The 24,298-nt window shown below is 40.8% G+C and overlaps 1 protein-coding gene across 5 annotated transcripts in view; it reads right to left on the reverse strand.

Moving 5' to 3' along the window:
- The window catches only part of SPATS2L (spermatogenesis associated serine rich 2 like), a 162,892-nt gene that overhangs the window by 65,434 nt on the left and 73,160 nt on the right, over positions 1–24,298 (reverse strand). For 3 of the 5 annotated variants that reach the window (XM_032405203.1, XM_032405246.1, XM_032405196.1), the window contains one exon: positions 16,439–16,499. In XM_032405203.1, coding sequence (XP_032261094.1) covers positions 16,439–16,477 — 39 coding nt within the window. In that variant the 5' untranslated portion in view covers positions 16,478–16,499. Of the gene's footprint in view, positions 1–16,438; positions 16,500–22,603; positions 22,730–24,298 lie in introns of all 5 variants that reach the window. The other 2 variants (XM_032405237.1, XM_032405231.1) reach the window with 1 other exon arrangement.

Consider the following 24,298-nt stretch of genomic DNA (forward strand, 5'->3'; position numbering starts at 1 on the left):
GAATGTGTAAATTTGAAATGTATATAATTGCAACTCATGCTAAGTGAGTGATATGAAGGAAGCAATCAGGATGTAGTGACAATGATCACAGGGGTCAGGAAGTGGCCTGGCAGAAAAGACAAAGTGGGCTAATCAGATTGTCAGCCTGGGGCGTCTGGACTATTTGACACACTGCGAGAGAACAGAGTGGAGGTGAAGAGGGGCTGTTTCTGGAGCTGCCTCACTTCCTGCCTTCCCTGCTTCTTTAACGTTTCTTGAAGTCTCATGAGACCCTACCAGACCTTTCTAATAACCTCTCTTGTATTTGCACTAGTTTGAGAGGGTTTCACTATAATAAGGAGCAAGTGCTTAGATGCTACACTAGCAGCTAGGGCTGAAAATAAAAATAATAAAGCCAAATAATTGATTCAATTGGCAAAGGGGAGAAATGGACGATTTTACGGATAAATCCAGTTAGAATGTGAAGGACAGAGCGGAGAAGGCCCATGAGCCTTGTTCACATAGCTCTTCCCGCACTCAAGTTGGCATAATTACTCATGTGACTCTTTGTCCCATTGGAATATGAGCTCCTGAGTGAGAGAGACCATAGTTTTATATTTATGGGGGCCTAGAACAATGGGTGGCATTCAGTAGATGATTCACAAATGTTTGCTGAATTGGTGAATGAACAACTGAATGAACTGAAGGAAGTAGGGAGTCTAGTAAGACGGCCCCTGAAATATTCCAGTTTTATTTATCCGTTTTTTCCCCAGTGCATTTCTGAAATTCAGCGTAAAGTATTGCAGTATTAAAAAGTATTCAAGCCCAAAATGGATGGAGTCCCTCCTAGGTACCAGGCACTGTATATGGCTGGTCCTAGCCTTGAGGAGCTTGCAATCTTGCAGCTTAATCTTATCCCCTACAATAAGGACAGCAATCCAACAGCCAGCAACCTCCTTTTCACATCAGTGGGAACCAGAGTTATTTATGGGTTTGCCATTCCTGCAACTTCGAAAGGAATTTTATAATCAGCTTTGGTCACATTTCTCAAATGCTGAGCCGTTCAGAGATGCCTTAAAAACAGCTCATCGGTGTACATTTTGCTTCACTTGCTGGACCCCTAATACTATCTACACACTAATGAAGGCACTTCTCTTATGAATCTTCCTGAGGAGGAAGATACTCTTTGTAGACCAGTACCTCTGCATCACGGATAATTCTATAATTTAATTGCCTTTTCTAACATCTACTTTCTGCCAGCAAAAAAATATGCACGGCGTGTTGTCAGGTTCTACTTGGCTGACTTTTTGGGAATTAACACCAGGGGTACAAATCAAAATTAACTTTTTTTTTTGGCAGGAAACCAGGATTAGAAGGAATAATGAAGATTTGAAAGTGGAAAAAAAATGCAATTTTCATAGACTCATGAGACGTTTAAAGTAGAGGAGATCTTAGAGATAGGCTAGTTGTGGCTTCTCAAACTTTAAAGTACATTCAAAGCACCTAGGAATCTGATCAGAATGCAGAATCTGATTCAGATGCTTGGGGCAGAGCCCCAAATTCTGCATTTCTAATAAGCTCCTGGGTGATGTAGATGCTGCTTGTCCAAGGATGTGGTAGGCATATTAGTGGCCCCCCAAGACATACATGTCTCAGTCCCCTGGAATCTGTGAATATGTTAGGTTACGTGACAAATTAAGGTTGCACAGGATTAAGGTTGTTAGTCAGATGACTTTGAAATGGGGAAATTATCCTGGATTATCTCAGTGGTCCCAATACAGTCACAGGGTCCTTGTAAGTGGAAGGAGGAGGAAGACAGTCAATGTCAGAGTGATGCAATGTGAAAAAGACCTGACAGGCCATTGCTAGGTCTGAAGATGAAAGGGGCCACGACCAAAGAGTGCAGGCAGCTTCTAGAAGCTGGAAAAAGCAAGAGAACAAATTTTGCACCTAGAGCCTCCAGAGAGGAACACAGGCCTTGCTGACATCTTGATTTTAGCCCAATGATAACCATTTGGACTTCTGATTTCCAGAAATGTAAGATAATCAATTCATGTTATTTAAAGCTACTAAATTTGTGGTGATTTGCTACAGCAAAGGGAAACTAATACAACGGAGCACAATTTGAGGAGCAAAGGTCTACCCCTTTCTTCTTCCTAATATGGGGATGTCTTTCCCTTGCTTGCCAACTAATGTCTTTAAAAAAAATAATGCACCTTCCAGGGGCATCTGGGTGGCTCAGCTGATTAAACGTCTGCTCAGGTCATGATCTCGGGGCCTGAGATCGAGCCCCAGCCCCGTGTTGGGCTCCCTGCTCAGCGGGGAGAGTCTGCTTCTCCTTCTCCCTCTGCCCCCACCTCCCACCCCACGTGCTCTCTCTCTCTCTCAAATAGATAAAATCTTTAAAAAAAAAAAACATATTCCAAAGAGCAGCATTCCCCACCATACACACATATTTTGAGGGAATTCTAACTATTCATTCAAGCCAGATTTTGTGAGGTAAAGTGACATGAATCTGACACAATCTTTGCCCCAGGAACTGGCAAAACAGAGGGGAAATAAGGCAAAGTCATAAATAACAACTAAACAAGAGTCATTCTGACAACAAAAACCTCTCTGATTCACATGTTCTCTATGCTTCCTTTCACTACCCCTCTAGGTTCCCTTTGCCTTTCACCTGGACTCTGGAAAAGGCCTTCTGATGGAATTTTGTGGCTCAGTTTTTACCTCTCTCCAAACCATCTTAAAATAATCACTGCACAATTAATCTCCCCAAAATGGTTGAGCACGTTTATCTGATTGAGGGCAGGAGCCGGCAATGAGAAAGAATTTGAGCAGAGGAAAGACAGGAGATGAATTATGAAACAAAGTCCCAGAGGAAATGAAAGAAAATGGTATCAAAATCCATGTGGAAAAGCAAGCTTTGGAAAGGAGTGGAGTTTCTTCTCTCTCATTCTTGGAATTCTGAGAAAGGAAGACCTAATGCAAATTTGAGATTGTGAAGAGAAAAATGTAAGGAAACTATTTCCTGAGTGAGAGTTTTAGTGCTTGCTTCGGGCCTTAAAAAGTGGGAACAGGCTTAGAGCTGCCTTATGGGGAGGTGAGAGAAATGGCCTTTATAAATGGAAGAATGAAGAGCAGGAGTGAGGGTCCACGAACGCTGGACAGCACAGATTTGTCATGATTTTCCCTAGCACTTCTCTGGAAGCCAGGAACAGAGAAAAGGAACGATTCAAGGTTACAAACTCTAAGGAACACAGTGGTACATCTTAGGGCTCAGGAGATGGGGACTGAGAATCATAAATGTAGCTGATCGAGGCATCTGTGGTCTAAGAAGGGGGATGATGGACTGAGAGTAGGGAGAGACTGAGGGCTGAGGGATCCTGTCAAGAACACAGAGCAGATGTCAAAGAGAGGGAGAGGCTGAGAGAGGCCGATGATAAGAAGGATGTGGCCAGAGAAGGGATGTTAGATGCTGCCAGTCCTTGGTCCTAGTCTTTTAAAGTGTAAATATAATCATTTTCCTCAAGACCAGCCCTTCACTTTTCTCAAGGAACCAAACTGTTCCCCAGAATGCCATCTTTTATGGAGTAAATGTATGCTCTTCAGCATTTTTTTTTTATCAGCAGTGCTTCCCAAGCTTTTACCACCCTGGTCAAGCTCAAGTGTATCTGAAATGTGGTTCTAAATGAAGCACACTGTACCAGGAATGGCTGGATCAGGGCAGAGGACTGTAGGACCTGCACCTGTCCTCGTTGGGCTCCATTTACCCATTAAAGGAATCTAAGATGGCGTTAGCACTTCTAGGAGTCACATCAACTACTGGCTGAAATGGGAGCTTACTTTGCTACTAACACACCCTGGATCGTTTCAGCAACAAGCATCCCCTGTCCTATACTTGTGTAGCAACTAGAGTGCAGGGGTAGGATTTTGCATTTGTCTTTGTTAAATTTCAATCCGTAGATTCTGACCCATCCCTCAAGCCGGCTGTTATCCCCTGGAACCTTGCTTTTGCCCACCCCCCCAAAAAACAGGGAATGCATTAGCCATCCCTTCTAACTTTGTATCATTTTAAAAATTAGTTGGTATCTTCTATATCTTATCCAAATTGATTTGAAGTTTGGATGAGCCAGAGCTAAGTACAGAGACCAGAGAATTACTATGAGAACTTCCTTCAGAGCTGATGTTTACCGCTTAACCCATGTTCATTTGTTTATTCATTCAATCAGTCACCACGTACAGACTATGCTGAAAGCTGGACTGCACGCGGTGGCAGGCACAGCCCCTGACCGGCTTTGGAGTTTATAGTGTAGGAAGGCAGATGTTCGATGAATGTTACAGAAGGGAAAATAAAGACGCTTTGGGTACCACTAACAAGGGAACCTATCCTAATCTAGAATCAGGGAAGCCCCATCCGAGAAGTGAGGATGAAGGGTGATTAAGGCCAGGAGAGGGCATGGGGGGATGAAATGGAGTGTTCCAAGAAGAGCACACAACATCTAGTAATGGACAGGACAGAGTGACTAGAAGCACGTTCAAAGCCATGATGCTCCAGGACTGTGGGAGGATTAAATGTTAAAAGGAAGGGGATTTCAGATGAAGCTGGATCGAAAAGGCGTGGGGCAAAGTTGTGCAGGGCTCTGCAAGCCATCCTGTCATTTTGAGCCTTATTCTAAGGGCAAGCCATTGAATGGTTTTACTCAGAAGAGGAGAGTGACAGTTGCATATTTAAGAAGGTCACCGTTGTTTCTATATAGATGAGCAGCAGGAGGTCAAGTGAATGGCAGGATTCTAATGCAGTGTCCAGGGGACAGAAAATAGACTAAGATGGGGCAGAGTAGAGGCTGACTCACAAATCAGTTGGGAGAAGTGACTGATTGGTGTTTAACTAGATGCAAGGAATGAGGAAGGCGAAAAACTATGGATGAGCCAGGTTTCTGGCTTGACCATTTATGTGATAGGGGTGTCATTTGAGAGACAAGAAGCCCTGGTAGAGGGGCAGCACTCTACCTGAGGGGTTTGTGAGGTCTCCACATATCCAGATACCTGAAAGCAGCTCAGTCTCTGAAACCGCAGCTCCAAGGAGGACCCAAGCCAGGAAAACAGATTTGGTCACCATTGGCATCAAATAGCAGTTCTCAGCCCTGGCTGCAAACTGGAATCACCCGATGAATTTTAAACATATTCCTACACATAGGTCCCATCCTCAACAATTCAATATGGGCCTGGTCGTTGATTACTTTTTGTTTTCTTAGTGAATCTAATGTCCATCCAGAAACTGAGAACCATGGATGAGAAACAGAAGGGAAGTCCCAGATAGGTAAGGGACAGTGTGTAAGAAAAAGAGAGTGGCATAGGACAGACCTCTTTTTAGGTATGACTGCTCACCTACCAACGAATTTACTTGAGTGCACTATCTAGCCATCCACATCTCTCCATTATTTATGCAACATCATAACTTCAAAAGTATCAGTTCTAGTTTAGGACACTTTTTGCTAACTTTAGAGAGGGTATTCCAGATATCTACTGCTTCATAGAGAGTCACCCCAGAACTTTGTGGTTTAAAACAACAATCAATCTGTAATTTTTCAACATTTCTGTGGGTCGGGAATTTGGGAGTTCAGCTGTGTAGGTCTGGCTTGGGGTCTCTGGTGCAGACAGATGGAGGAGGTGGTAGAGCCAGGCAGACGGACGCAGGTGCGGGTGGGGTCTGGCCGGGCATCTCTCTCTCTCTCTCTCTCTCTCCTTATGTAGACTCAAGCGTTCTCCATGTGGCCTCTCCTTATGGGCTAGTCTGGGCTTCCTCACAACTTGGTGGGCTTAGAACAGTTAGATTGTTTATACAGCAGCCCAGAGGACCAGGACGAGTGTCCCAACTAGTAAGAAAGAGGCTTAATCACCTAGCTTTAAAAGTCACATAGTGTTACCTCCTTTTTACTGCCCTGGTCAACCAGTTCCAAAAATCTACCTAATTTTAAGGGGAGGGGCACAGACCCCACCTCTCAATGGAAGAAATGTTGTTAAAGCCATTGGAGAATACGACCTACCTCAAAGGGTTAAAAACAACAACCACCACCCAGATTTCTTTCCATCATTTCTATAGGTCTACACTTTGTCAAGTCGCTGAACATTTGAGGGGAAAAAAAGAAAATTAATCGAATGGTTGTTGTAATAGTAAATGAAAATTGATAACTTAAAGCTATATAACTTCTTTAATTCCTAGAAATAACCTGATGACTTGTAGAGCAAGAGATATTCAAATGGATTTTCTCCTATCTAAAGAAATAGTAAAATTAATAGTAAAATCAGGTAAAAAAAGATAACCAAAGTGTCTTAAAGCTTTTAATTTTAGTCCATGATAAAATTTTTGTATTAGAATTCTGACCTTTAATCTGATACTTGGAGGTTTAAAAAAATATCAAATGGCTGCTATTAGCAGCAGTGGCCCTCTAATCCATATTGAGACAAGCAATGAGCTTTATACACATTTCATTTCACCCATTTAGCTAGCATGGATTCAGCATATACCTGCATGTTTACTATAATTGTGCTTGATTCCTCCTATTTTCTCAGAACTACAGTTAGATTTGCACATAATTTAGAGCAGGGTGAGCCCCTGAGTCCACCGGAAGTGTTTTCAGCTGGCCTGTCGCACCCACACAGTATTAGGACTTAGGTAAATATTCTGTCTAGCTACTTTCCCTGATGAATTCCACATTTGGACTTAGTAGTGAGCACAAAAAAAGAGGCAATGTTATTTTTACAAGGGATTTTGTTTTTGAGATTTTAATCAGAATAGAAAAGTAAGATGCTTTTAATTGATCTTCTGCTTCTAACTTAGAATATTCAGTAAAAATCTTTTCTCCTTTTCTTTGGAATTTAAGGTCTCCACTTTGGGGGGAAAAGATAATTACTGACATCCACTCTCACTCTGGGGATTTTTCTCCCCCTGCTCATTCATAGAACTTTTCAGATAAAGAGTACCAGGAAGATATAAGTCACGATTACCATTTAATCAATACCAGAATAAAGAAGTTAATTACCTGTTAGTCAATACCAGAATAAAGGAGTTAAGTTAATCTCTAAATTATATCAACTGTGGCTATTTTTTCACTGTGGTGTGAAGTAAGGAGACTTTCTAAACGCCATGGAAACCAGGAACACTCACTTTGGGGGAAGTGTATTTGTTTTCACCTACACACTATGTTTTAATTCTAACAGGCTTGACCAATTCAAAAGAGGCATGCTGGTTTAAACATCAGTAGAAATTATCATTGACTGATTGTGACTTGTTTTCCTGATGATTTTATCAGTTTGTTAGTTTGCTTTTCCTGTAAAGGCAGCAAAAGAGAGTTAAAACTCGTTTGCACATTCAGTCTTAGTTGAATAGCTAAAATTATAATTTCAGCCAATAAAAAAGCCCAACACCAACAAATGCCCATTGATGGATAAATGGATAAAGAAATGCAGTATGTACATACAATGGAATACTCTTCAGCCTTAAAAAAAAGAGAAGGAAATCCTGTCCTATGTGACCACACTGATGAACTCTGAGGACATTCTGCTAAGTGAAATAAGCCAGACACAGGAAGAATGCGGCATGATTCCACTCATATGAGGTCTCTAAACAAACAGTCAAACTCATACAGAAGCAGAGAGTAAGAACAGGGCTTGCCAGAGTCTGGGGGAAAGAGAATGGGAAGTTGCTTTTCAGTGGGTAGAAGGTTTCGGTTTTGCAAGATGATTAAGTTCTAGGGATGTGCTGTGCGACACTGTGCCTATGGTTAATAATGCATTGTACACTTAAAGAGGGTAGATCTCATGCCAAATGTTCTTACCACAATAAAAGAAAAAATGTTAGCTTTAGGTTATGCAATTGATCCCCATCATCATTTCAATACTTTTTTTACGATAGTTATCTTCAAGGATTGAGGAGCAGAGCTCTGAAGGGTCCGAACACAGGATGACATCAGAAATGCCCTACCAGTGAACCATAAACGGACTTTAGAGCTGGTTTAATCAAATTTCTTGATGTTACAAGAAACTGAGTACAGAGAGGTTATGTCCTACACTTGAACTGAGGCAGCTCATTTCTATCAGAGCTAAGACTGCCTCCAGGCTCTCCGACCCGTGACGCAGTCCATTTTGTCGGTCTTGTAAGACACCTCTAAGGTGGAAAAGACCATGAATTTATCCAACATTAGAGTTGGAAAGGATTGGGAATTCCTCGGCATGAATTCCCTCATTTGGCAGATAAAGAAACTGAAGTCCAGAGAGGTATCTACCAAAGGATACACGGTTTTTCAGCAGAATTAATATGTTTTGTTTCCTTACATGTGATTAGAAATAGAGTATATTTTTAATAGAAAATAGGACCCCCAAATTATTATTTGCTGGAGAAGTTAATACTCCCTATCCTAGTGGCAGTATGGCTCAGCTGGCTAAGGGAGGGGAAATCCTGGAGTTTGCATGTTAATTTACTAACTAACAGTAGTTCTCAAACTTTTTATTAATTCTCTTCAATGAATATATAAATCTCATGCTTTTCTCTTAAGTGAGTGAATTTCAAAATAGGTATTTCAGTTTTCTTTTTTATTATAAAATGTTGTTATACTCTAGAATATCGTGACGCTATGGAAATTTCTCGCTGCGGGAAGGCGAACAGAACCCAAGCCACACTCCCCACAGGATGCTCCCAGCCAGTGACTGTGTGGCAGGCAGTAGTGGAAGTTCATTTCTAAGGGATGCGGGGCTTACCCAGTGGGCAGGTTTGGCCCCAGGACTCCCCATCATCGGAAACGTCCTTAAAACTGCACTCCAAGCTCAGACTCTTCTTACCGGGCTTTTCCTTTCCTTTCTTCTCCCTCTCTTTCAAAGACGCCAGACCTGCATGGAAGTGTGTAGACTCTCCCTGCTTGCTCAGGCTTCCTCTCCCTTCTCTTTTATAAGTACTCCCTCACTGCCCCGAGCCCCAAGAAATCTCTTGCTCATCTAATCCCATGCTGGCATCTGCTTCTTGGAGGACTCAAATGAACACAAATAAGCTTTTTCTAATTACTACTGTCTTTCCCTACTGACTTTCCAATGCTTGCCCCAAACCAGGGGGGCATGGCCACTCCCTCCTCCCTTCTTCCTAATAGCTGAGAACCACCATTACAGAATCTTGGCTCAGTTATTTAGCTAAATATTGATTAACAAATATTTCAGGGACCTAAAGTTTATGATATTACTATTATAGGAGCCCTTGAATACACAACTAATTTAAAAGTCCATTTGTGTTTATAAGGAGCAAGTAATCAAGTTATAGAGGAAGGACTTACAGAGAAAGAGTGGCTTCAATAATAACATAAGCAGCATACTTTTAAGTGCTGAATCTATCTAATCTAATCTAATCTAACATATCTGGACAGATTTTTAGTGCTCAAGGTAAGAAGAGAAGAAACCACTGTAGCCTTGTCATTTTTTTAAAATCTGTATCAACTGGATAATTTAATACGAAGGATCATTGTGAGAAACAGCTAGAATATTGGTGAAGTGCCCATAAATTCCAAGGGATTGCCAATAGAGGTAACTTTTCCCTTGCTGCCAAAGGGTTTTCGTTTTTGGTGTGCTCCTGTATACTTTAGCATTAACCATCTATGTTACATACATCTCTCAGCCATAGTGCAAGAGGGGCTCCTTTTCCAGCAAAAGGCTGGAAGGAGGGGGGACAAGAGAAGCAGAACAGAAACACTGTGAATTCCAATCATGTAGCTCGGAAAAAGCAATGTGATGCTAATCCTGCAATAGTAAATTTCTTCTTATCCCCTGAAACTGATGCTGACATTTCCATTTATTCATTCAGTTCCTTTAGACTCCCTGTCAAATCTCTTCTAGTTGCCAAGCAACAATAACAGCAGTTCTGTACATAAGCATTAGGCAATAACTATTGTCAATGTTTCTCCTTTCTTTGAAAGGGAAATTTAATGACCCTTTCCTATGAGAAAATGATGACAAGAACCTGTCCATGGTGAAACCTGAAAGCCGTTTGTGTTTTGCTATTTGAATCCAAGGACTGGGCTCAGTTGATTTGCACATCCCTACAAAATTATGAAATTAAGATTTGCCCCAAAGCTCGCATGATTTGGTCTTTAAAAACAACTATGTATCATACACCTGAAACTAATATAACACTGTATGTTAACTATACTGGAATTAAACAAACAAACAAACAAACACAATAGCATATCATTAAAACTGTCCCACATCCTATGAAATGAGTTCTCTGTTAAATGAAGTTAATATTTTAGAGATGCTCTGATCCTGCTAAAATTTCTTTAATCAGATGCTTGGATTTTTCCGACCATTCCCCACCTCACATAAAGACTTGAACTATATTTCACTACACTGTAAAACACAGATCAAGATAGTTACAGGAAAAAAAATAATAAAATGGGACATCTGCCCCCCTGGTGAGGACAGACTCTAGGACACACAGTTTATCTCGGTCATCTGTAGAAATGACCCCTCTCTGTCCTCACAGTGGACTAGAGGCTCTTCTCTCCTTTTCTATTCTTCCTTCTTCACTTTAATGACTATGATTATTGTTTACAACCCAATTTACCTCCATAACTTTAACAGCTTTAAAAGCTATTCACAATAAGTGGTACAGGTCAGCAAGGATATTCTAGACTAAGCTATTCCCCATTTCCATATCATTGTTTTCCAAGCCTCACTTATTTTTTGTGAGGCTCAGCAATAGCTATGAAATTTTTGTTTGAAAAAGTCAAGTCCAGTTTTATGGTCTTTTTCTCATTTGGGCTTTTTATTTATTTTATTTTTTTCTAATCTCGGTTCTATGTAAATTTGTATTTTGAGTTCCAAACAAAAATGTTAACTAGAGCTCCTTTTCCATTTTTTAAGTTATAAAATAAATAGATGAGCTCCCCTCAGATCTTTTAGAGTTTACATAATTAAGAGCTCATAAAGCTCAATTTATTATTGTATTTGCTGACTCTGTTAGGTGGTATTATTACCATGTCCAATCTACAGATTAGGAAACTGAGGCCCAGAAAAGTTAGGTGACTTGTTCCAGACTGTTAGTAACTGGGGGGCCGATAATCTCTGCCTCTGTCTCCGAACTCCATGACCTTACCTCACTGGAGATCACTTCCTAAGCATACAGGGTTTCCTCAGGTTGCTTAGGGATCACTCTTTGTTAGAATTAGTTATCAGTCCATACCTGGACAGTCAACACATATTATTTTGTAACCCCATTTTATAAGCAAGTATCCCCTCTGCTTTCGATAATAGAATTGTATTCTATTTAAACTGATTTATAATAATGCATGAAAATATCTGACTAAAAATTTTATTTTGTCTATGCCTGTTCTAATAATTTTTTTAGTTGAGAATTACATATAAAATTTCATAAATTAGCCTGACAATCTAGTGTTTTATGTGAGAAATAATATAATAGTCACTACTGAGACCCTATCCTTAATTCATCCATGAGTTTCTAGTACTGAACTTCTTTTTTTATTATCATTATTTTTAAAAGATTTTATTTATTTATTTGAGAGAGAGAGAAAAAGAGATCACACAAGCAGGGGGAGGGGCAGAGGGAGATGAAGAAGCAGACTCCCCACTGAGCAGTGAGTCCGATGTGGGGCTTGATCCCAGGACCCTGAGATCATGACCTGAGCCAAAGGCAGATGCTTAACCGACTGAGCCAGCCAGGTGCCCTTCTAGTATTGAACTTCTTAAAAAATATGTCATTTAGAAAGGAGTTGTAAAAAGTGAGTATGTCCAAAATAGAGGTCCCTGATTAGTGTAAAGATTTTGTTCTGGTATCTTTCCTTAACAAAGTGAGATGTGGAGATTTTTTTTCTTCCTTTTTTTTTTTTGGCACATCAGGATATGACTAGTTTTACTCACCAAAGGACCTCAGTTGTTATGGTGAAACCTTCCTGAGGTCACCTATATTTGATAATCATCTTATAAAGATGCTGCTTTTTTGCAGAACTACAAAGTAGTCAACCTATGTAACCCTACTTTCTGTTTTAAGAAGCAATTTAAAACTTGCTTTATTTAACAACAAAGAGTACTAAAATAAGATGACAATTCCATTAGCCTATATTTGTTTTCCAGAAGGCTCGAGATTTCGCAAAATATTGTGAATGGGAAATGTAGTCTCTAAAGAGCTTACCTATTCAAGTAGGCATGTTCATTCATTCATTATCCATTCATTTATCCAATTGTATTTGGGGGTCAACTATGTGTCAAAACCAAGAATATGAAGATAAGAGAGGCCTAATCCCTGCCCCCAAGGAGCACATAGTCTCACATGGGCAGATGACAACTAACAATCACAATCTAAATAATGGTTTTGGTGCAGAAAGCAGATGCTCAAAGGAGAACAGGAGGGCAAGAGAATTCAGGTGAGGCAGGAAGAAAAACAAGGGAGATATTCCTCTGAAAGAGCTCCTGAAAAGGAGGTGAATGAGGGCCAGGTTCCTGAGGAGGACACCCCCCATATAGAGTAAACTGCCTTTGCAAAGGCCCACAGGCAGCAACATTCAAGGTCAGGATGGTGGCATTGAAGGGGGCCTGCGGGAAAGCGGCAATAAACACATGTAAAGAAAGACAGGGTCAGATCTCAGAGGACGTATTGAGACTGAATTTGGAGTCCAAGATACTTCCAATTTAAATCCTTACAGTTATAATCCACTAATATAAAGATATTTTAAAATGAAAAAGCCACAGAGAGTGTCAATTGTAAATTTCCATTGTCTTGGATATTAAACCTTAAGTTCTTAGTTTCTCCTTTGGACTAAAAGCTGCCCGAGGACAGAAATGATTTCCTCACCAAAGTACCTACTCCTTTTCAATTCATCCAACAGTGGATCCACTCGAGGTAACTGATGAGCTCATTTCATCACAAGGCTTTTGTTAAGTATTAATTTCCCACAGTGCTTGGCTAGGTATTTACAAGAATACTGCACAGATCTGTTCTCAGGTCTCTAAAAGCTTATAATTGATAATTTAAGACATAACAGTTGTGATTATTCTTAATTTTCAGAACTAAAATGTCATTGCTCATGTGACAGATTGAGAAACAAACTAATCATAAAAAGGCCATAAAAGCTAATAACTAAAGGAAATAAATGTACTAAAATAAATCAATGTAAAATTATAAATGATCGGAATTTTCAGTTGTTTATTATGATTTATTTTATTGAGTTGAGAAATCTATTAACCTTTTGATATTGGAAGATGGAATTTACTAACTGAGTTAGAGGAGTTCTACTTTCATTGTCATGCAGATTGATAATATTTATAACTTAAACATCACCCTCTTTCAAAATAATGCCTGCGCTTTGATAAGTCACTGAAGTGCAATGGCAAAAACACCATCTACTGTTAATCTTCCTGTGCATATATGACAGTGATCATGACAAGTGGATGGATGTGGCGCCTAAGCCAATGCATGGAGCATTCACACTGAACCTCTGTGGTCTGGGAGCTGACGGATCAGCCTCCTTCCCCTTACTGGCTGGATGCCACCTCTGTTTTGAATAAGACACTCTGCTGAGCCTACCATATTGGTCTGTCCAACTAGCCATGCTTGGCAAAGAATCAATTACTATGACTCGGATTCTTTAAAGTGCTTTTCCTTCCCATAACCCAACTTTAGGAGCTGTCCAATCTATCCATCAACAGACACTTGGAAAGGGGCCAATCCTTGGTCAGCACTGTGGTGCTGGACCCAACTTCTCAAACCGGAAAACACAGTCTCACCTAAGAATGTGACTAGGAGTCAGAAAGAATGTGAAGCCCTGATGTAAAAGGGGCACATCTTTCTGCTTTTCTTTGCTCAATTCTCAATAAGTAAAAACAACTTTGTATTAAAATGATATATGGAATATATTACAGAATACAATGACTAAAAAATTTGCATCAATTTCTATGATAACACATAAGACTCCAAATAAACTGTATGTTGTGGAAAAAGGTTTTCGCCACGTTTTCAGAGACCTGGGGTCACAGGTTTGTTCTTCTGTGCCCTGGGGGTACTTTGGTGGAAAACTGGGATGTAGAAGTGCAGTGGAAAGAGGCCAGGCTTTAGAACCAGACACAGCTGAGTGTGAATCCCTACTCCTCCACGTTTCCTGAGAGTCTGACTTTGACCAAGTCACTGTACCTTAAGCCTCCGTGTCCTCAGAATGTTATTTAATATGAAGATCTATAAAATAGGTAGCAAGTAGTTGGCGGAGCCAGGGTGAGCTCTAAAAAAAGTATTGCACAGGGGCACCTGGGTGGCTCAGTCAGTTAAGCGTCTGCCTTCGGCTCAGGTCATGATCCCAGGGTCCTGGGATCAAGCCCCGCATCGGGCTCCCTGCTCAGCGGGAAACCTGCTTCTCCCTCTCCCACTCCCCCTGCTTGTGTTCCCTCTCTCGCTGTGTCTCTCTGTGTCAAATAATAAGTAAATAAAATCTTCTAAAAATTAAAAAAAATATATCACACAAGTCATGCTCCTGCTTAAAACCTTTCAGCAGCGACTTTTGTCCTTTGAGTAAGCCCTACATGGCTCCATCTCAGATTCTAAACCTTTTGGGGCACAGACCCTCTTTGGCAGTCTGGTGAAGGCTACGAGGTCTTTCTTAGAATGTTTTAAATAAAATACATATGATTATAAAGGCAACCACCATTCATATTGAAATAAAAAACTATGCCACAGTAATATCTGTGCTCCTCTATTAACATCAAATAACGTGATGTAGCTGCAGTTCCAGTAGCTATAGTAATTCTGAAGTAGTGATGAACAAACAACATTTCAGGAGATCTGTAACAAATGTAATTTGATTTGAAAGTATCTGTGACTTCTAGTTGTGAAAGTCACAGATACTCCTGCTGCAAATGTGGGTTTTTTTCCTCTGCCTGCATTCATGATTGAAGGAGATGCTAAATTTCATCTAGATGCGAGTGAAGATGAAAATGTATTTTTTTTCATGCCAGTTTGTGGAACCCTGGATTCCACCCACGGATCCTGGGGAGGCCCAGGAACACAGGCGAAGAGCCACTATTCTACAAACACTGGCTCCCGCCGTGCTCGCTGATCTCATGTCCCCTTACCGTCCCTCTGCCCACCACACTCTGGCAACACTGACCACTCGATCTCCAAACACATTAAATTGCCCCGCCTCAGAGCTTTTGCTTTTCTATCTGGAATGCTCTGCCCTTGGCTCTTTGCATGGTGTTTCTTTCCTGTTGTCTTCATCTCAGCTCAAGCGTCACCTCCTCTGAGAGGGCTGCCCTGACCAACCCCACCTAAAGTACCCCCTCCCCTAGCCATCCTTATTGTACCACTATCTGAAATGATTGTGTGGATTTATATGGTCTCAATATGGACTCTCCTTTTCCCTGCCCTAGAAAGCAAGCTCCATGGGAGCAGGAACCTCATCTACATGTTCAGCGCCACAATCCCAGCATCTGGAACAGTGTTTGGCACAAAGGAGGAGTCCAATACATCTTTGCCAAATGAAAGAAAAGAAGTGGGGACTCCACAAATGTTACTGCTCCCATCCTTCACTCTGTGTTTTAGGTACTGTGAGGAAACAAAGACGTGAAAGACAAACTCCTGCCCTCAAGTAGTTTACAATCTAGTGGAGGTGGGAGGTGGCCCTGTGGAAGGTGGAGAGGCCTTCCCACTCTGCTGTACAACTATGGATAAATCTCTCGTAGGGCCTCAGTCTCCACAGTGCCAGATGAATGGCTTGGACAAATTTTTCTCCATGGTCTCATATGGTCTATGGTTTATGATCATTAGGAGCTAACAGTGCAAGGTAGTATATATAAGAAGTGAGGGGATTTGAAACCCCAAGGGGAGGAAACTTCACAGAGGAGGACAAGACTTGGAAGGGCTTTGAAGTATAATCAGCCCCCAACAAATAATGAGAAGGGGGGATTTTCAGAGTAATGAACTGTCCCTGTTGAAAGAAATGTTACAGGTTAAACCACTAGGTAATGCTGTGGCCATCTCTCTGTGAGGCCATTTCTGGAGCTGTGACATAAGACCCTAGCCCTCAGATGTAACCCAGCATGGTGGTCAAGAGTATGAGCTATACCACGGCACTCCCTGGGTTCAAATCCCAGCTCTGGAGCTCAGTAGCTATGTGAACTTAGACTAATTACTTAACTTTTTGGTGTCTCAGTTCTCCCCCCTGTAAAATGAGAATAACAATACTATTAACTTCGTGGGGTTATGGTCAAGATTAAGTGAGAAAATGAATATAACATGCTTAACATACATTCAGCAAATGCTCCTTATGATTCTTTCTGTTGAGTGGTTTTCTAGTGTGTCAAACTTACTATGTATCCCCCAAAACCATTTTTCCCTTCTTCCATTGTAACTGAATTTTTACCAGCTAGAGACTATTCAGTTTGGAGTTTCTACAGCCAATATATAACTATATCGTACCTTTTCCTTGACATTCACATGCGTATTGAGTTCAGCCATCTTGCTTCTAGTGGAATAAGCCCTATAAAGAAGGAAAAAAAGGTTAAAGTTTTAAAATTGATTTTTCAATGTTTATTTTCATGCTTTCTCCCAACATAGTAAACAATTTCATTCAGCCATAATCATAAATACTATTTTAGAATGTAAAAATACTTTCAAGCTAAGCATTTGTCTTAGATATGTTCTAAAAGCATGTTATGATAACTCCAGAAGACAATGTAAAATCTTTTATTCATACTGTATTGACATGAAAAATGACAAAGACAGATGGGTGTGCACCCAAACTGTGTTTCTTATTAAGTAAAAGAAAGGTGGTCAAAAACAGTGAGAGGAGGAAAAGCATACCTATTTTAACTGAGCATTGTCATCCCAATCCTTGCTATCCCAAAACTCTTATTTGCCTCTAGTTAATATAACAAACATTTAATGAGTCTTTCCTGCATATACATAACTATACCAAAGCTCTCGAGGAAAAAACAGAATAAATGATTCCAGATTTAAAAATAAGAAACACTGTACATAACTGTTTTTAAACTGGCTTTTTCACATATGACCATCCTTCCAGATCAAGGCATATATATTCCTTCACCACAATTTTAATGACTATAAATTCATGACCTCTATCAAATGGAGTGTTAAAGTTGCCTATAATCTTTCTGTCTCCCTAAATTCTTTAGGTTTTCTACCTCTGGTGTCCAATCTTCTTTGTGAAGTGACCCACTCAGGGAAGATCTCTATTCTTAATAAGAAGTGGTGGTATTTTCTTTCTTCTCATCTGGTCTAAATCTTTCACCATTATTATGGAAGACAGAACTTAAGTCTTTAATAGTTTCAATCTCTTTTTGGAATAGAGCATAAATGACTTAAATGGGCAAACAGATTGGTTCCGAAATTAGCAGCAGGATAGGCCAAGATATTGATATACTCCCTATTTGCATGTTTAACGCTTTTTGTCAAGCAAGAAGCACTGAAACTCTATCTTAGATTCTTTTTGACTCATGCTACAATGAGAGTCTCTAGAGTTGATACATTTCAGGGATAACTTGCAATAGTTCTCTGATTTCTCCTCACCATTTTGTTTTAAACTTAGGTCTTAAATAAAACATACATTCAGATCCATTATCTTTTGTTGATTTAGGATGAAAGCTTGGCAATATGTAATCTTAACTCTACTACCACTCAAATAGGAAATCCACATAGATATATTATTATATATTATCAGATATATAAAAAGTAAGATTTCATTTTCATAAGTTTCCAAATGATAATGCCACTCACACATGCATTTGGGCATACTAGCAGGAGAGACTCGGAGAGCTCGATCCCCAGTAAGACAGCTCGTTCCCATATGCTCTGCAAAGAGTGTCCATGCCATTGAATACAGCTCCCATTTAAATAACTGTCCCAAATGGCAAATTCTACATCCTCTGACTTGGTATATGGGAGAAAGCAAATAATACTAGCTGCGGAGGGGGGCGGCCTGGGTGGCACAGTCAGTTAGACCCACTTTTGGGTTTCGGTTCAGGTCGTGATCTCAGGGGCATGAGATTGAGTCCTGAGTCTGGCTCCAAGCTCAGCAGGGAGTCTGCCTGAGATTCTCTGCCCCTCCCCCTGCACTGCACTGTCGCGCGCTCTCTCTCTCTCTCTCAAATAAATAATCTTAAAAAAAAAATACTAGCTGACAAATAATACCTGAATTTTACTCTCATTTATTGCTGCTTCTGAGAGTTACTAGTAACAGAGAATGGGATTATTTTCTGATGGTTGATTTTCTTATTCAAATGGAAGTTTTGGCATGTAAACACACTGTACACACGTGGATTTTTCTGCGCATGACAGTGTGTGTGTGTGTGAGAGAGAGAGAGGAAACAAGGGTGGGGGAGGGGGGGATACGGGTTATACCTATGGAACTATGAAGGATCAAGGGTGACAGCTGGATTTAGTGTCATTTGTTAGGATAGATCTGTGAGCCACAACTCCTTTCATTAGACTACATTAGCGAAATCTTCTGGACACATCTAATCTTGTCATTAGATGTGTGAAATCTGATAGAAAAAGCATTTTGTTTTTGTTTTGCTTTGATGTCTAGGATTTGGGTGTGAAGCATTTTCTAAGGCTGGAGTGTTATAATCCACGGAGGAATCAGGGAAGAATTCCATTGAGGAGAGAAAATTTCTGAGATCTGAGGAGGTGGCAGCACTGAATGGTGCACTGTATTTGTAGATGAAAAATATACACATATATATGTACCTTTCTTTTACTTAATATATATACTTATATATATTTTCTTGGCAATTCCCTTTCTCTTTGACCTCAAAGTCTAACTCAAGAAGACTCTTCTTTGGTAGTGGTGCCAGTGGATTAATTACAACATTTTGTGTATGTTTGTGTGTGTGTGTGTGTGTGTGTGTGTGTGTGTGTAAGGAAAAGCTGGCTCTGAGGATGGAATGGGGCTATCATAGGTTTCTCAGATGGAAAGATAGGATACAGATATTGGTAGGGGCTGTTCTTTGCCCATCTTATTTTCTTAATCCTCCCTGCCTGTGTGGAGGGCTGCGTCTACAGGTTCTACCTTCCAGGTGGATTCCAATGAATGCTCTCTCCACAGCAAGGCTTTCTGCTGGCTGGCGTATAACAGAGAGATGGGGAAATCAGCTATAGTTCCAGCTATGGAAACTAGATGAAGGATATTAGTCTAAATAGACCATAAATTTGGTTTGCCTTAAAGAATTAAGAGTTTAAATGGCTAGACAGTCAAACTGAGTTCTATCGCTAAGGACAAACGTTAGGGCAAGGTTGATCATCAGTGTGCTGAAGGTCCTTGTTAAATGTCCACACCCTCAGTTTGACACCAGTCCCTCTGGATTATTCCGAAGCACACCTCACAGTGGCATGCCATCATATGCTCCTTACCCTTCCTGAGCTGACTTTCTCTCTCCTATAAAAATGAAACTGTGCTGTGCCTCTATTCTTTTGGGATTCTGTTTTCTGCCATGAACTCCATCTGGACAGTCTGATCAATTTGATCTGAATCTTAATTGTTTAACTTATTTTTAAATTTTATTTATTTATTTGTCAGAGAGAGAGAGAGCACAAGCAGGGGGAGCAGCAGCCTCCCCGCTAAGCAAGGAACCCAATGCGGGACTCGATCCCAGGACCCTGGAATCATGACCTGAGTCAAAGGCAGGCACTTAACGACTGAGCCACCCAGGCATCCCTTAATTGTTTAACTTAGATAGTTAAAGAACTTTTCCTTTAGGACACATATTGTCACCTCCTCCAAAATAATAAGCCCAGAGTTTGGCAACTTAGAGTTGCAGACCCCTTAGCTAATCTGAGAGGCCTCTAATGCTGTGAGTGACAGGTGTTTGGGACTAACAGACCTCCTTATTTCCCTTGCATCACACTTGGTCACCACACATGGTAGTTTATCATTATGGGACAGGACTAATGCCCATATCCTAACATACCTTGATCAAAAGAGCTTTAAATCCAGAAGAAAAGTACAGGGATCTCTGACTTCTTGGCAAAACATCTGGTTTCTAATTCCTACTATCACTTAAGAGTGTTCTCAGAACTGACCAGTTACTGAAGCCCAATTATTCAAATCCATAAATACGTGTTCTGTGCCTATCAATCAATCAATATAAAATTAAAATAACCAGAATTCTGATACTGATGTAACGTTTCAATAGCTTAGGTATTGCTTGAAATTTTTTTCCTTAAAGTTGTACTTTAGCTTTCAGTAATAACATTACAAACATACATAATCATTTAAGTTTTATATATATCCTAGAGAAAAATAAAGATCAAGAAAACTGTTGACTGAAATTTATGAAATAACAGATTAATCTCTTACTTCGTTGTAGATATATATATGTGTGTGTGTGTGTGTGTGTGTGTGTGTGTGTGTATTCCATAGTCAAAAATTTACTAGGAAAAGATATCAACCCCAAAGAAAAGAATTTCACAATTTATCACCCATATATCATCTATATACTTCTCCAGTGCAAAATTAATAATCCACAAATATGGCTACCACTAGTCACTTCATGTGCAAAGTTGTATCAAACTGAACTACTCATTATGCAAAGATCTTACTCTGGCAAATATGTTTCAGCATTTCTAATTAATACAAATCGTGAAATTCAATATATATGTCAATCTAATCAGTTACCAAACTCTGAGTTTAAAAAATATATGTATTTCTAATTCTTATGCAATCATATACAACATAAAAAGTGAAAACAAGGTTTTGAAATGCCAAATTGCTTTCTCACTCTGTTTCTCTCGTGTGTTACTGTGTAGACAGGAATGAAGTTTCACTTTTGTTTCTCTGAAACCTATTACTGCTTTTAGATTCACTTTCTTGTTCTCAGGTACTACATCACTTTTCTTGACATGGATTCAGGGAACCAGAGGTAATACATAAGAAAAATTTTAAAATAATGATTTTAGCAATTTTTTTCAAGGCCATTTACGCAAAATTCTTCCATGATTTATAAAAGCATAAAGATCATAATGCATAATTGGAGTTGTTAGTAGGGTATTTCATAAATTATCACAATGTAGCTGAAGGAGATAATTAAGTGGCGGACATCCCGACAAATAAGGTACAGAGAGGGAAGATGAGCAAGTTGGTAGAAGATGGGGATCAACTTGACTTTCTGGCTGATCATCAGAATCAACTGGAGAGCTTTCAGAAATAGGGAGCTCTGGAACCCAATGCCAATTGGTATGAGGGGGTTGAGGCCTGAGAAAAGCAACTCCCCAGGTCATTTTCATGCAAAGCCAGATCTGAATGTGGCTGGGCTGAACCAGAATGTGCTGGGACTGTAAAATATATCCTTGATTTCAGAGACTTACAACAAAAAAGGAATGTAAACCGTCTCAATATTTTTCAGATCTATCATGTGTTGAGGTGATAATATTTGACATATGGGGTTACATAAAATACAACATTAAAATTAATTTCACCCATTTCTTTTTACTTTTTTAAAGGTGACTACTAGAAAATTTTAAATGGCCTATGTGGCTTACACTGTGTTTCTATTGGAAAGTCCTGTCCTGGAGTAGCTGCTTTTAGTTTGATTCCCAGAAGGGTAGTATCAGCGTCACCTAGGAACTTGCTAGAAATGCCAATTTTCTGCCCCTCGTTAGACAGACTGAAGCCTAAGCTCTGGCGTGGGGGCAGCTCAGCAGTGAGCATTTCGCCGGCCTCCGGGGCATTCCGATGCACACAGCTGAGAGGGTCTCTAAGCTTTGAGAACAACTACTCTCAAGTCTCCATCCTGGGAATATTAAGAAAGGGCCTCTTCCTGGATCTCAACCACTATACACAACACATAGATTCTTATAGAAGCCTAGATAGATAAATGGGGGTCCAGTTTCCCACAGATTACATTAAAGAATGATCTTTCCACCAACATTTATTAATAATAATTAACACGCTTACGGAGCATTTATAATGCCAGGCACAGGGCGCCTGGGTGGCTCAGCTGGTTGGGCGACTGCCTTCGGCTCAGGTCATGATCCTGGAGTCCCTGGATCGAGTCCCGCATCGGGCTCCCTGCTCGGCAGGGAGTCTGCTTCTCCCTCTGACCCTCCCCCCCCTCATGTGCTCTCTCTCTCTCTCTCATTCTCTCTCTCAAATAAATAAATTAAAAAAAAAAATCTATAACGCCAGGCACTCTGTTAAGTGCTCAACATTTTTTTCAGTTAACCCTCCCCCTATAAAATAGAAATTATGATTATCCCCCGTTTTATCCATGTGAATGCTGAGGCACAGAAATTCAGTAATTAAGCCAGGGTCGCAGAGTAAATAGCAGGCCCAGGACTCAACCCCCGGGGCAGTCTGACTCTGGAGCCCACAGCCATCGTGCTTACGGCACCTCAAAACCATCGTAAGCAAGTCATGGGGCTCACTGTATATGAACTGCAGCAAGAATTCTGCCGGGAGAACGGCACCCATCCCAGCATTGCCTTCTCAAGCGGGACAGGCAGGTGAGGTAGGCCTTGTGCCTATGCAGGGCATACACACTGCAGAGCAAAACCACTAAACTCACACGGGAACGGACAGGAATATACTTGTTATAAAGAGATGGCTGTTTCCCTGCAGCTTCCTACCTCAGATGAGAGTGTAGAAAGCTGCATTTAGCTGGCCCTGAGCCAACAAAGTGCTTCCTTGGCTCTTCGATGCTGCCCAGGGGCTCCATGACATTCCAGGGCCTGAGGTTTAACTGCTTCTTCTTTCTAAATTAAAATAATTAAAGTGTCCATGTGTCTGACTCTGGTACAGCCCAGACAGTGCTGTGATCACGTAGGTACTCCTGAGACTTCTTCTCATGGCTGTCTCAGAGAGGAAGAATCAAGACTGATCTTGTGGGTAGGTAGTCAATTACTCAATGTGATTGGCGGGAGCAGCAAAAAGATTCAGTCAAAACAGAGTGTCCACCAGTCTCCCAGAGTGCCAGCTCCTAACCTGTATAAACTTAAGAGACATCTGCATTTTTACTCGGTTTACCTCTGGAAGAAGGCAGAATACAACAGATTAATTTATTTCCTTCTCTACTGCCATCAATGGGTCCTTAGCAGAGAGCAGTGCTATGAGAGAATGAGAAACAGGTCAGGTAAGTTTTGACTAGATCTGTCTATGTGGGGCACCACATCCTGATGGACATCTGAAGAAAGTTCTGGAGCGTCACCGTATAGCATGAGGGCCTCAGGTCTCCTGCTACAGAACAAGACGCTGGAGTTGCAGGGGAAGAAAAATAATTTTACCTATACCCTTCTGAGTTCTTACCTGACAACCCTCTGTAATAAAAGACAGATTAACGAGAGAAAAACGAACAGAAGTTTATTAACGTGTGTACCTCACGTCTACACAGGAGATACCGAGGGAAAAGGGAGGAAGCTCCCAACGTGGCTTAGAATTCAGAATTAAATACCATCTTAACAGGGAAAGGGGAGGAGGGGTGTAGGCCTCTCAGGGGAGAGCAAAAGATTTTTAGGAGAGATGAGAGGTACGATAGTTCATGACAAAGTGTGTCTGAGTGTGGTGTCAACTTCTAGGCTCCTCTCCTAGGACGGGAGTCAACAGTCTTACCTGGTTGACAAAACTGACCAAGAGGAGTTCAGACACTGCCTCTCCCTGCATTTGCTGTTTTCCAAGCGCCTATAGCCCACAAAAATCAATAGGTCAAAGGGGCATAGTTTGGCAGCAAGTCCTGAACTCCTACAGTCATATTTTGGGGCAGCATAGTCTCTATCCTTCAGAGAATGACCTCTGTGGTCCTCTTCAGCTCTCAGGACTACACGTGTGGAAGGGCCCTGGGAGTGATGGGAACATTCAACAAGTAAGGCGGCAGAAAGTTGAAAATACACCTTAAAAAAATAAAAGGCGTGGGTGCCGTTGCAATGTACTAGGCTGTTTCCCTGAAAAGATCACCTTTAAACTGGTCGGGGACTAACTGTCCAGTCCCCCAACACAACCAGGGGTACCTGCATGTCTGCTGAGGAGGGAAACAGTGTTCCTTCAACAAAACCGGGACTTCGTCTAAATGGAACATGACATAGGATTTCTGTGGCTTGACTCTCCCATTGCCTAATCCTTCTCTTCTGTTTTGTGCTCTCTTCCCTTTCCCTCAGTCCTTTGCTGTTCCTTATCTGGTGTTGTAATTACTGAGCTCTCTTCTATTCCAAGTGCTTTAGCTCTTTCTTCCGTGGTTTAATTCCCACAGTTTAATAAAAATTCTTGTGCAGCGCCTTGTTCCTCAGAGGAAAGCTGCTTTAATTATTAGGAATGAGGACACATAAACAATG

This window comes from Phoca vitulina, unplaced genomic scaffold, assembly GCF_004348235.1.
Source record: "Phoca vitulina isolate PV1807 unplaced genomic scaffold, GSC_HSeal_1.0 scaffold1, whole genome shotgun sequence".
In the NCBI taxonomy this organism is placed as follows: domain Eukaryota; kingdom Metazoa; phylum Chordata; class Mammalia; order Carnivora; family Phocidae; genus Phoca; species Phoca vitulina.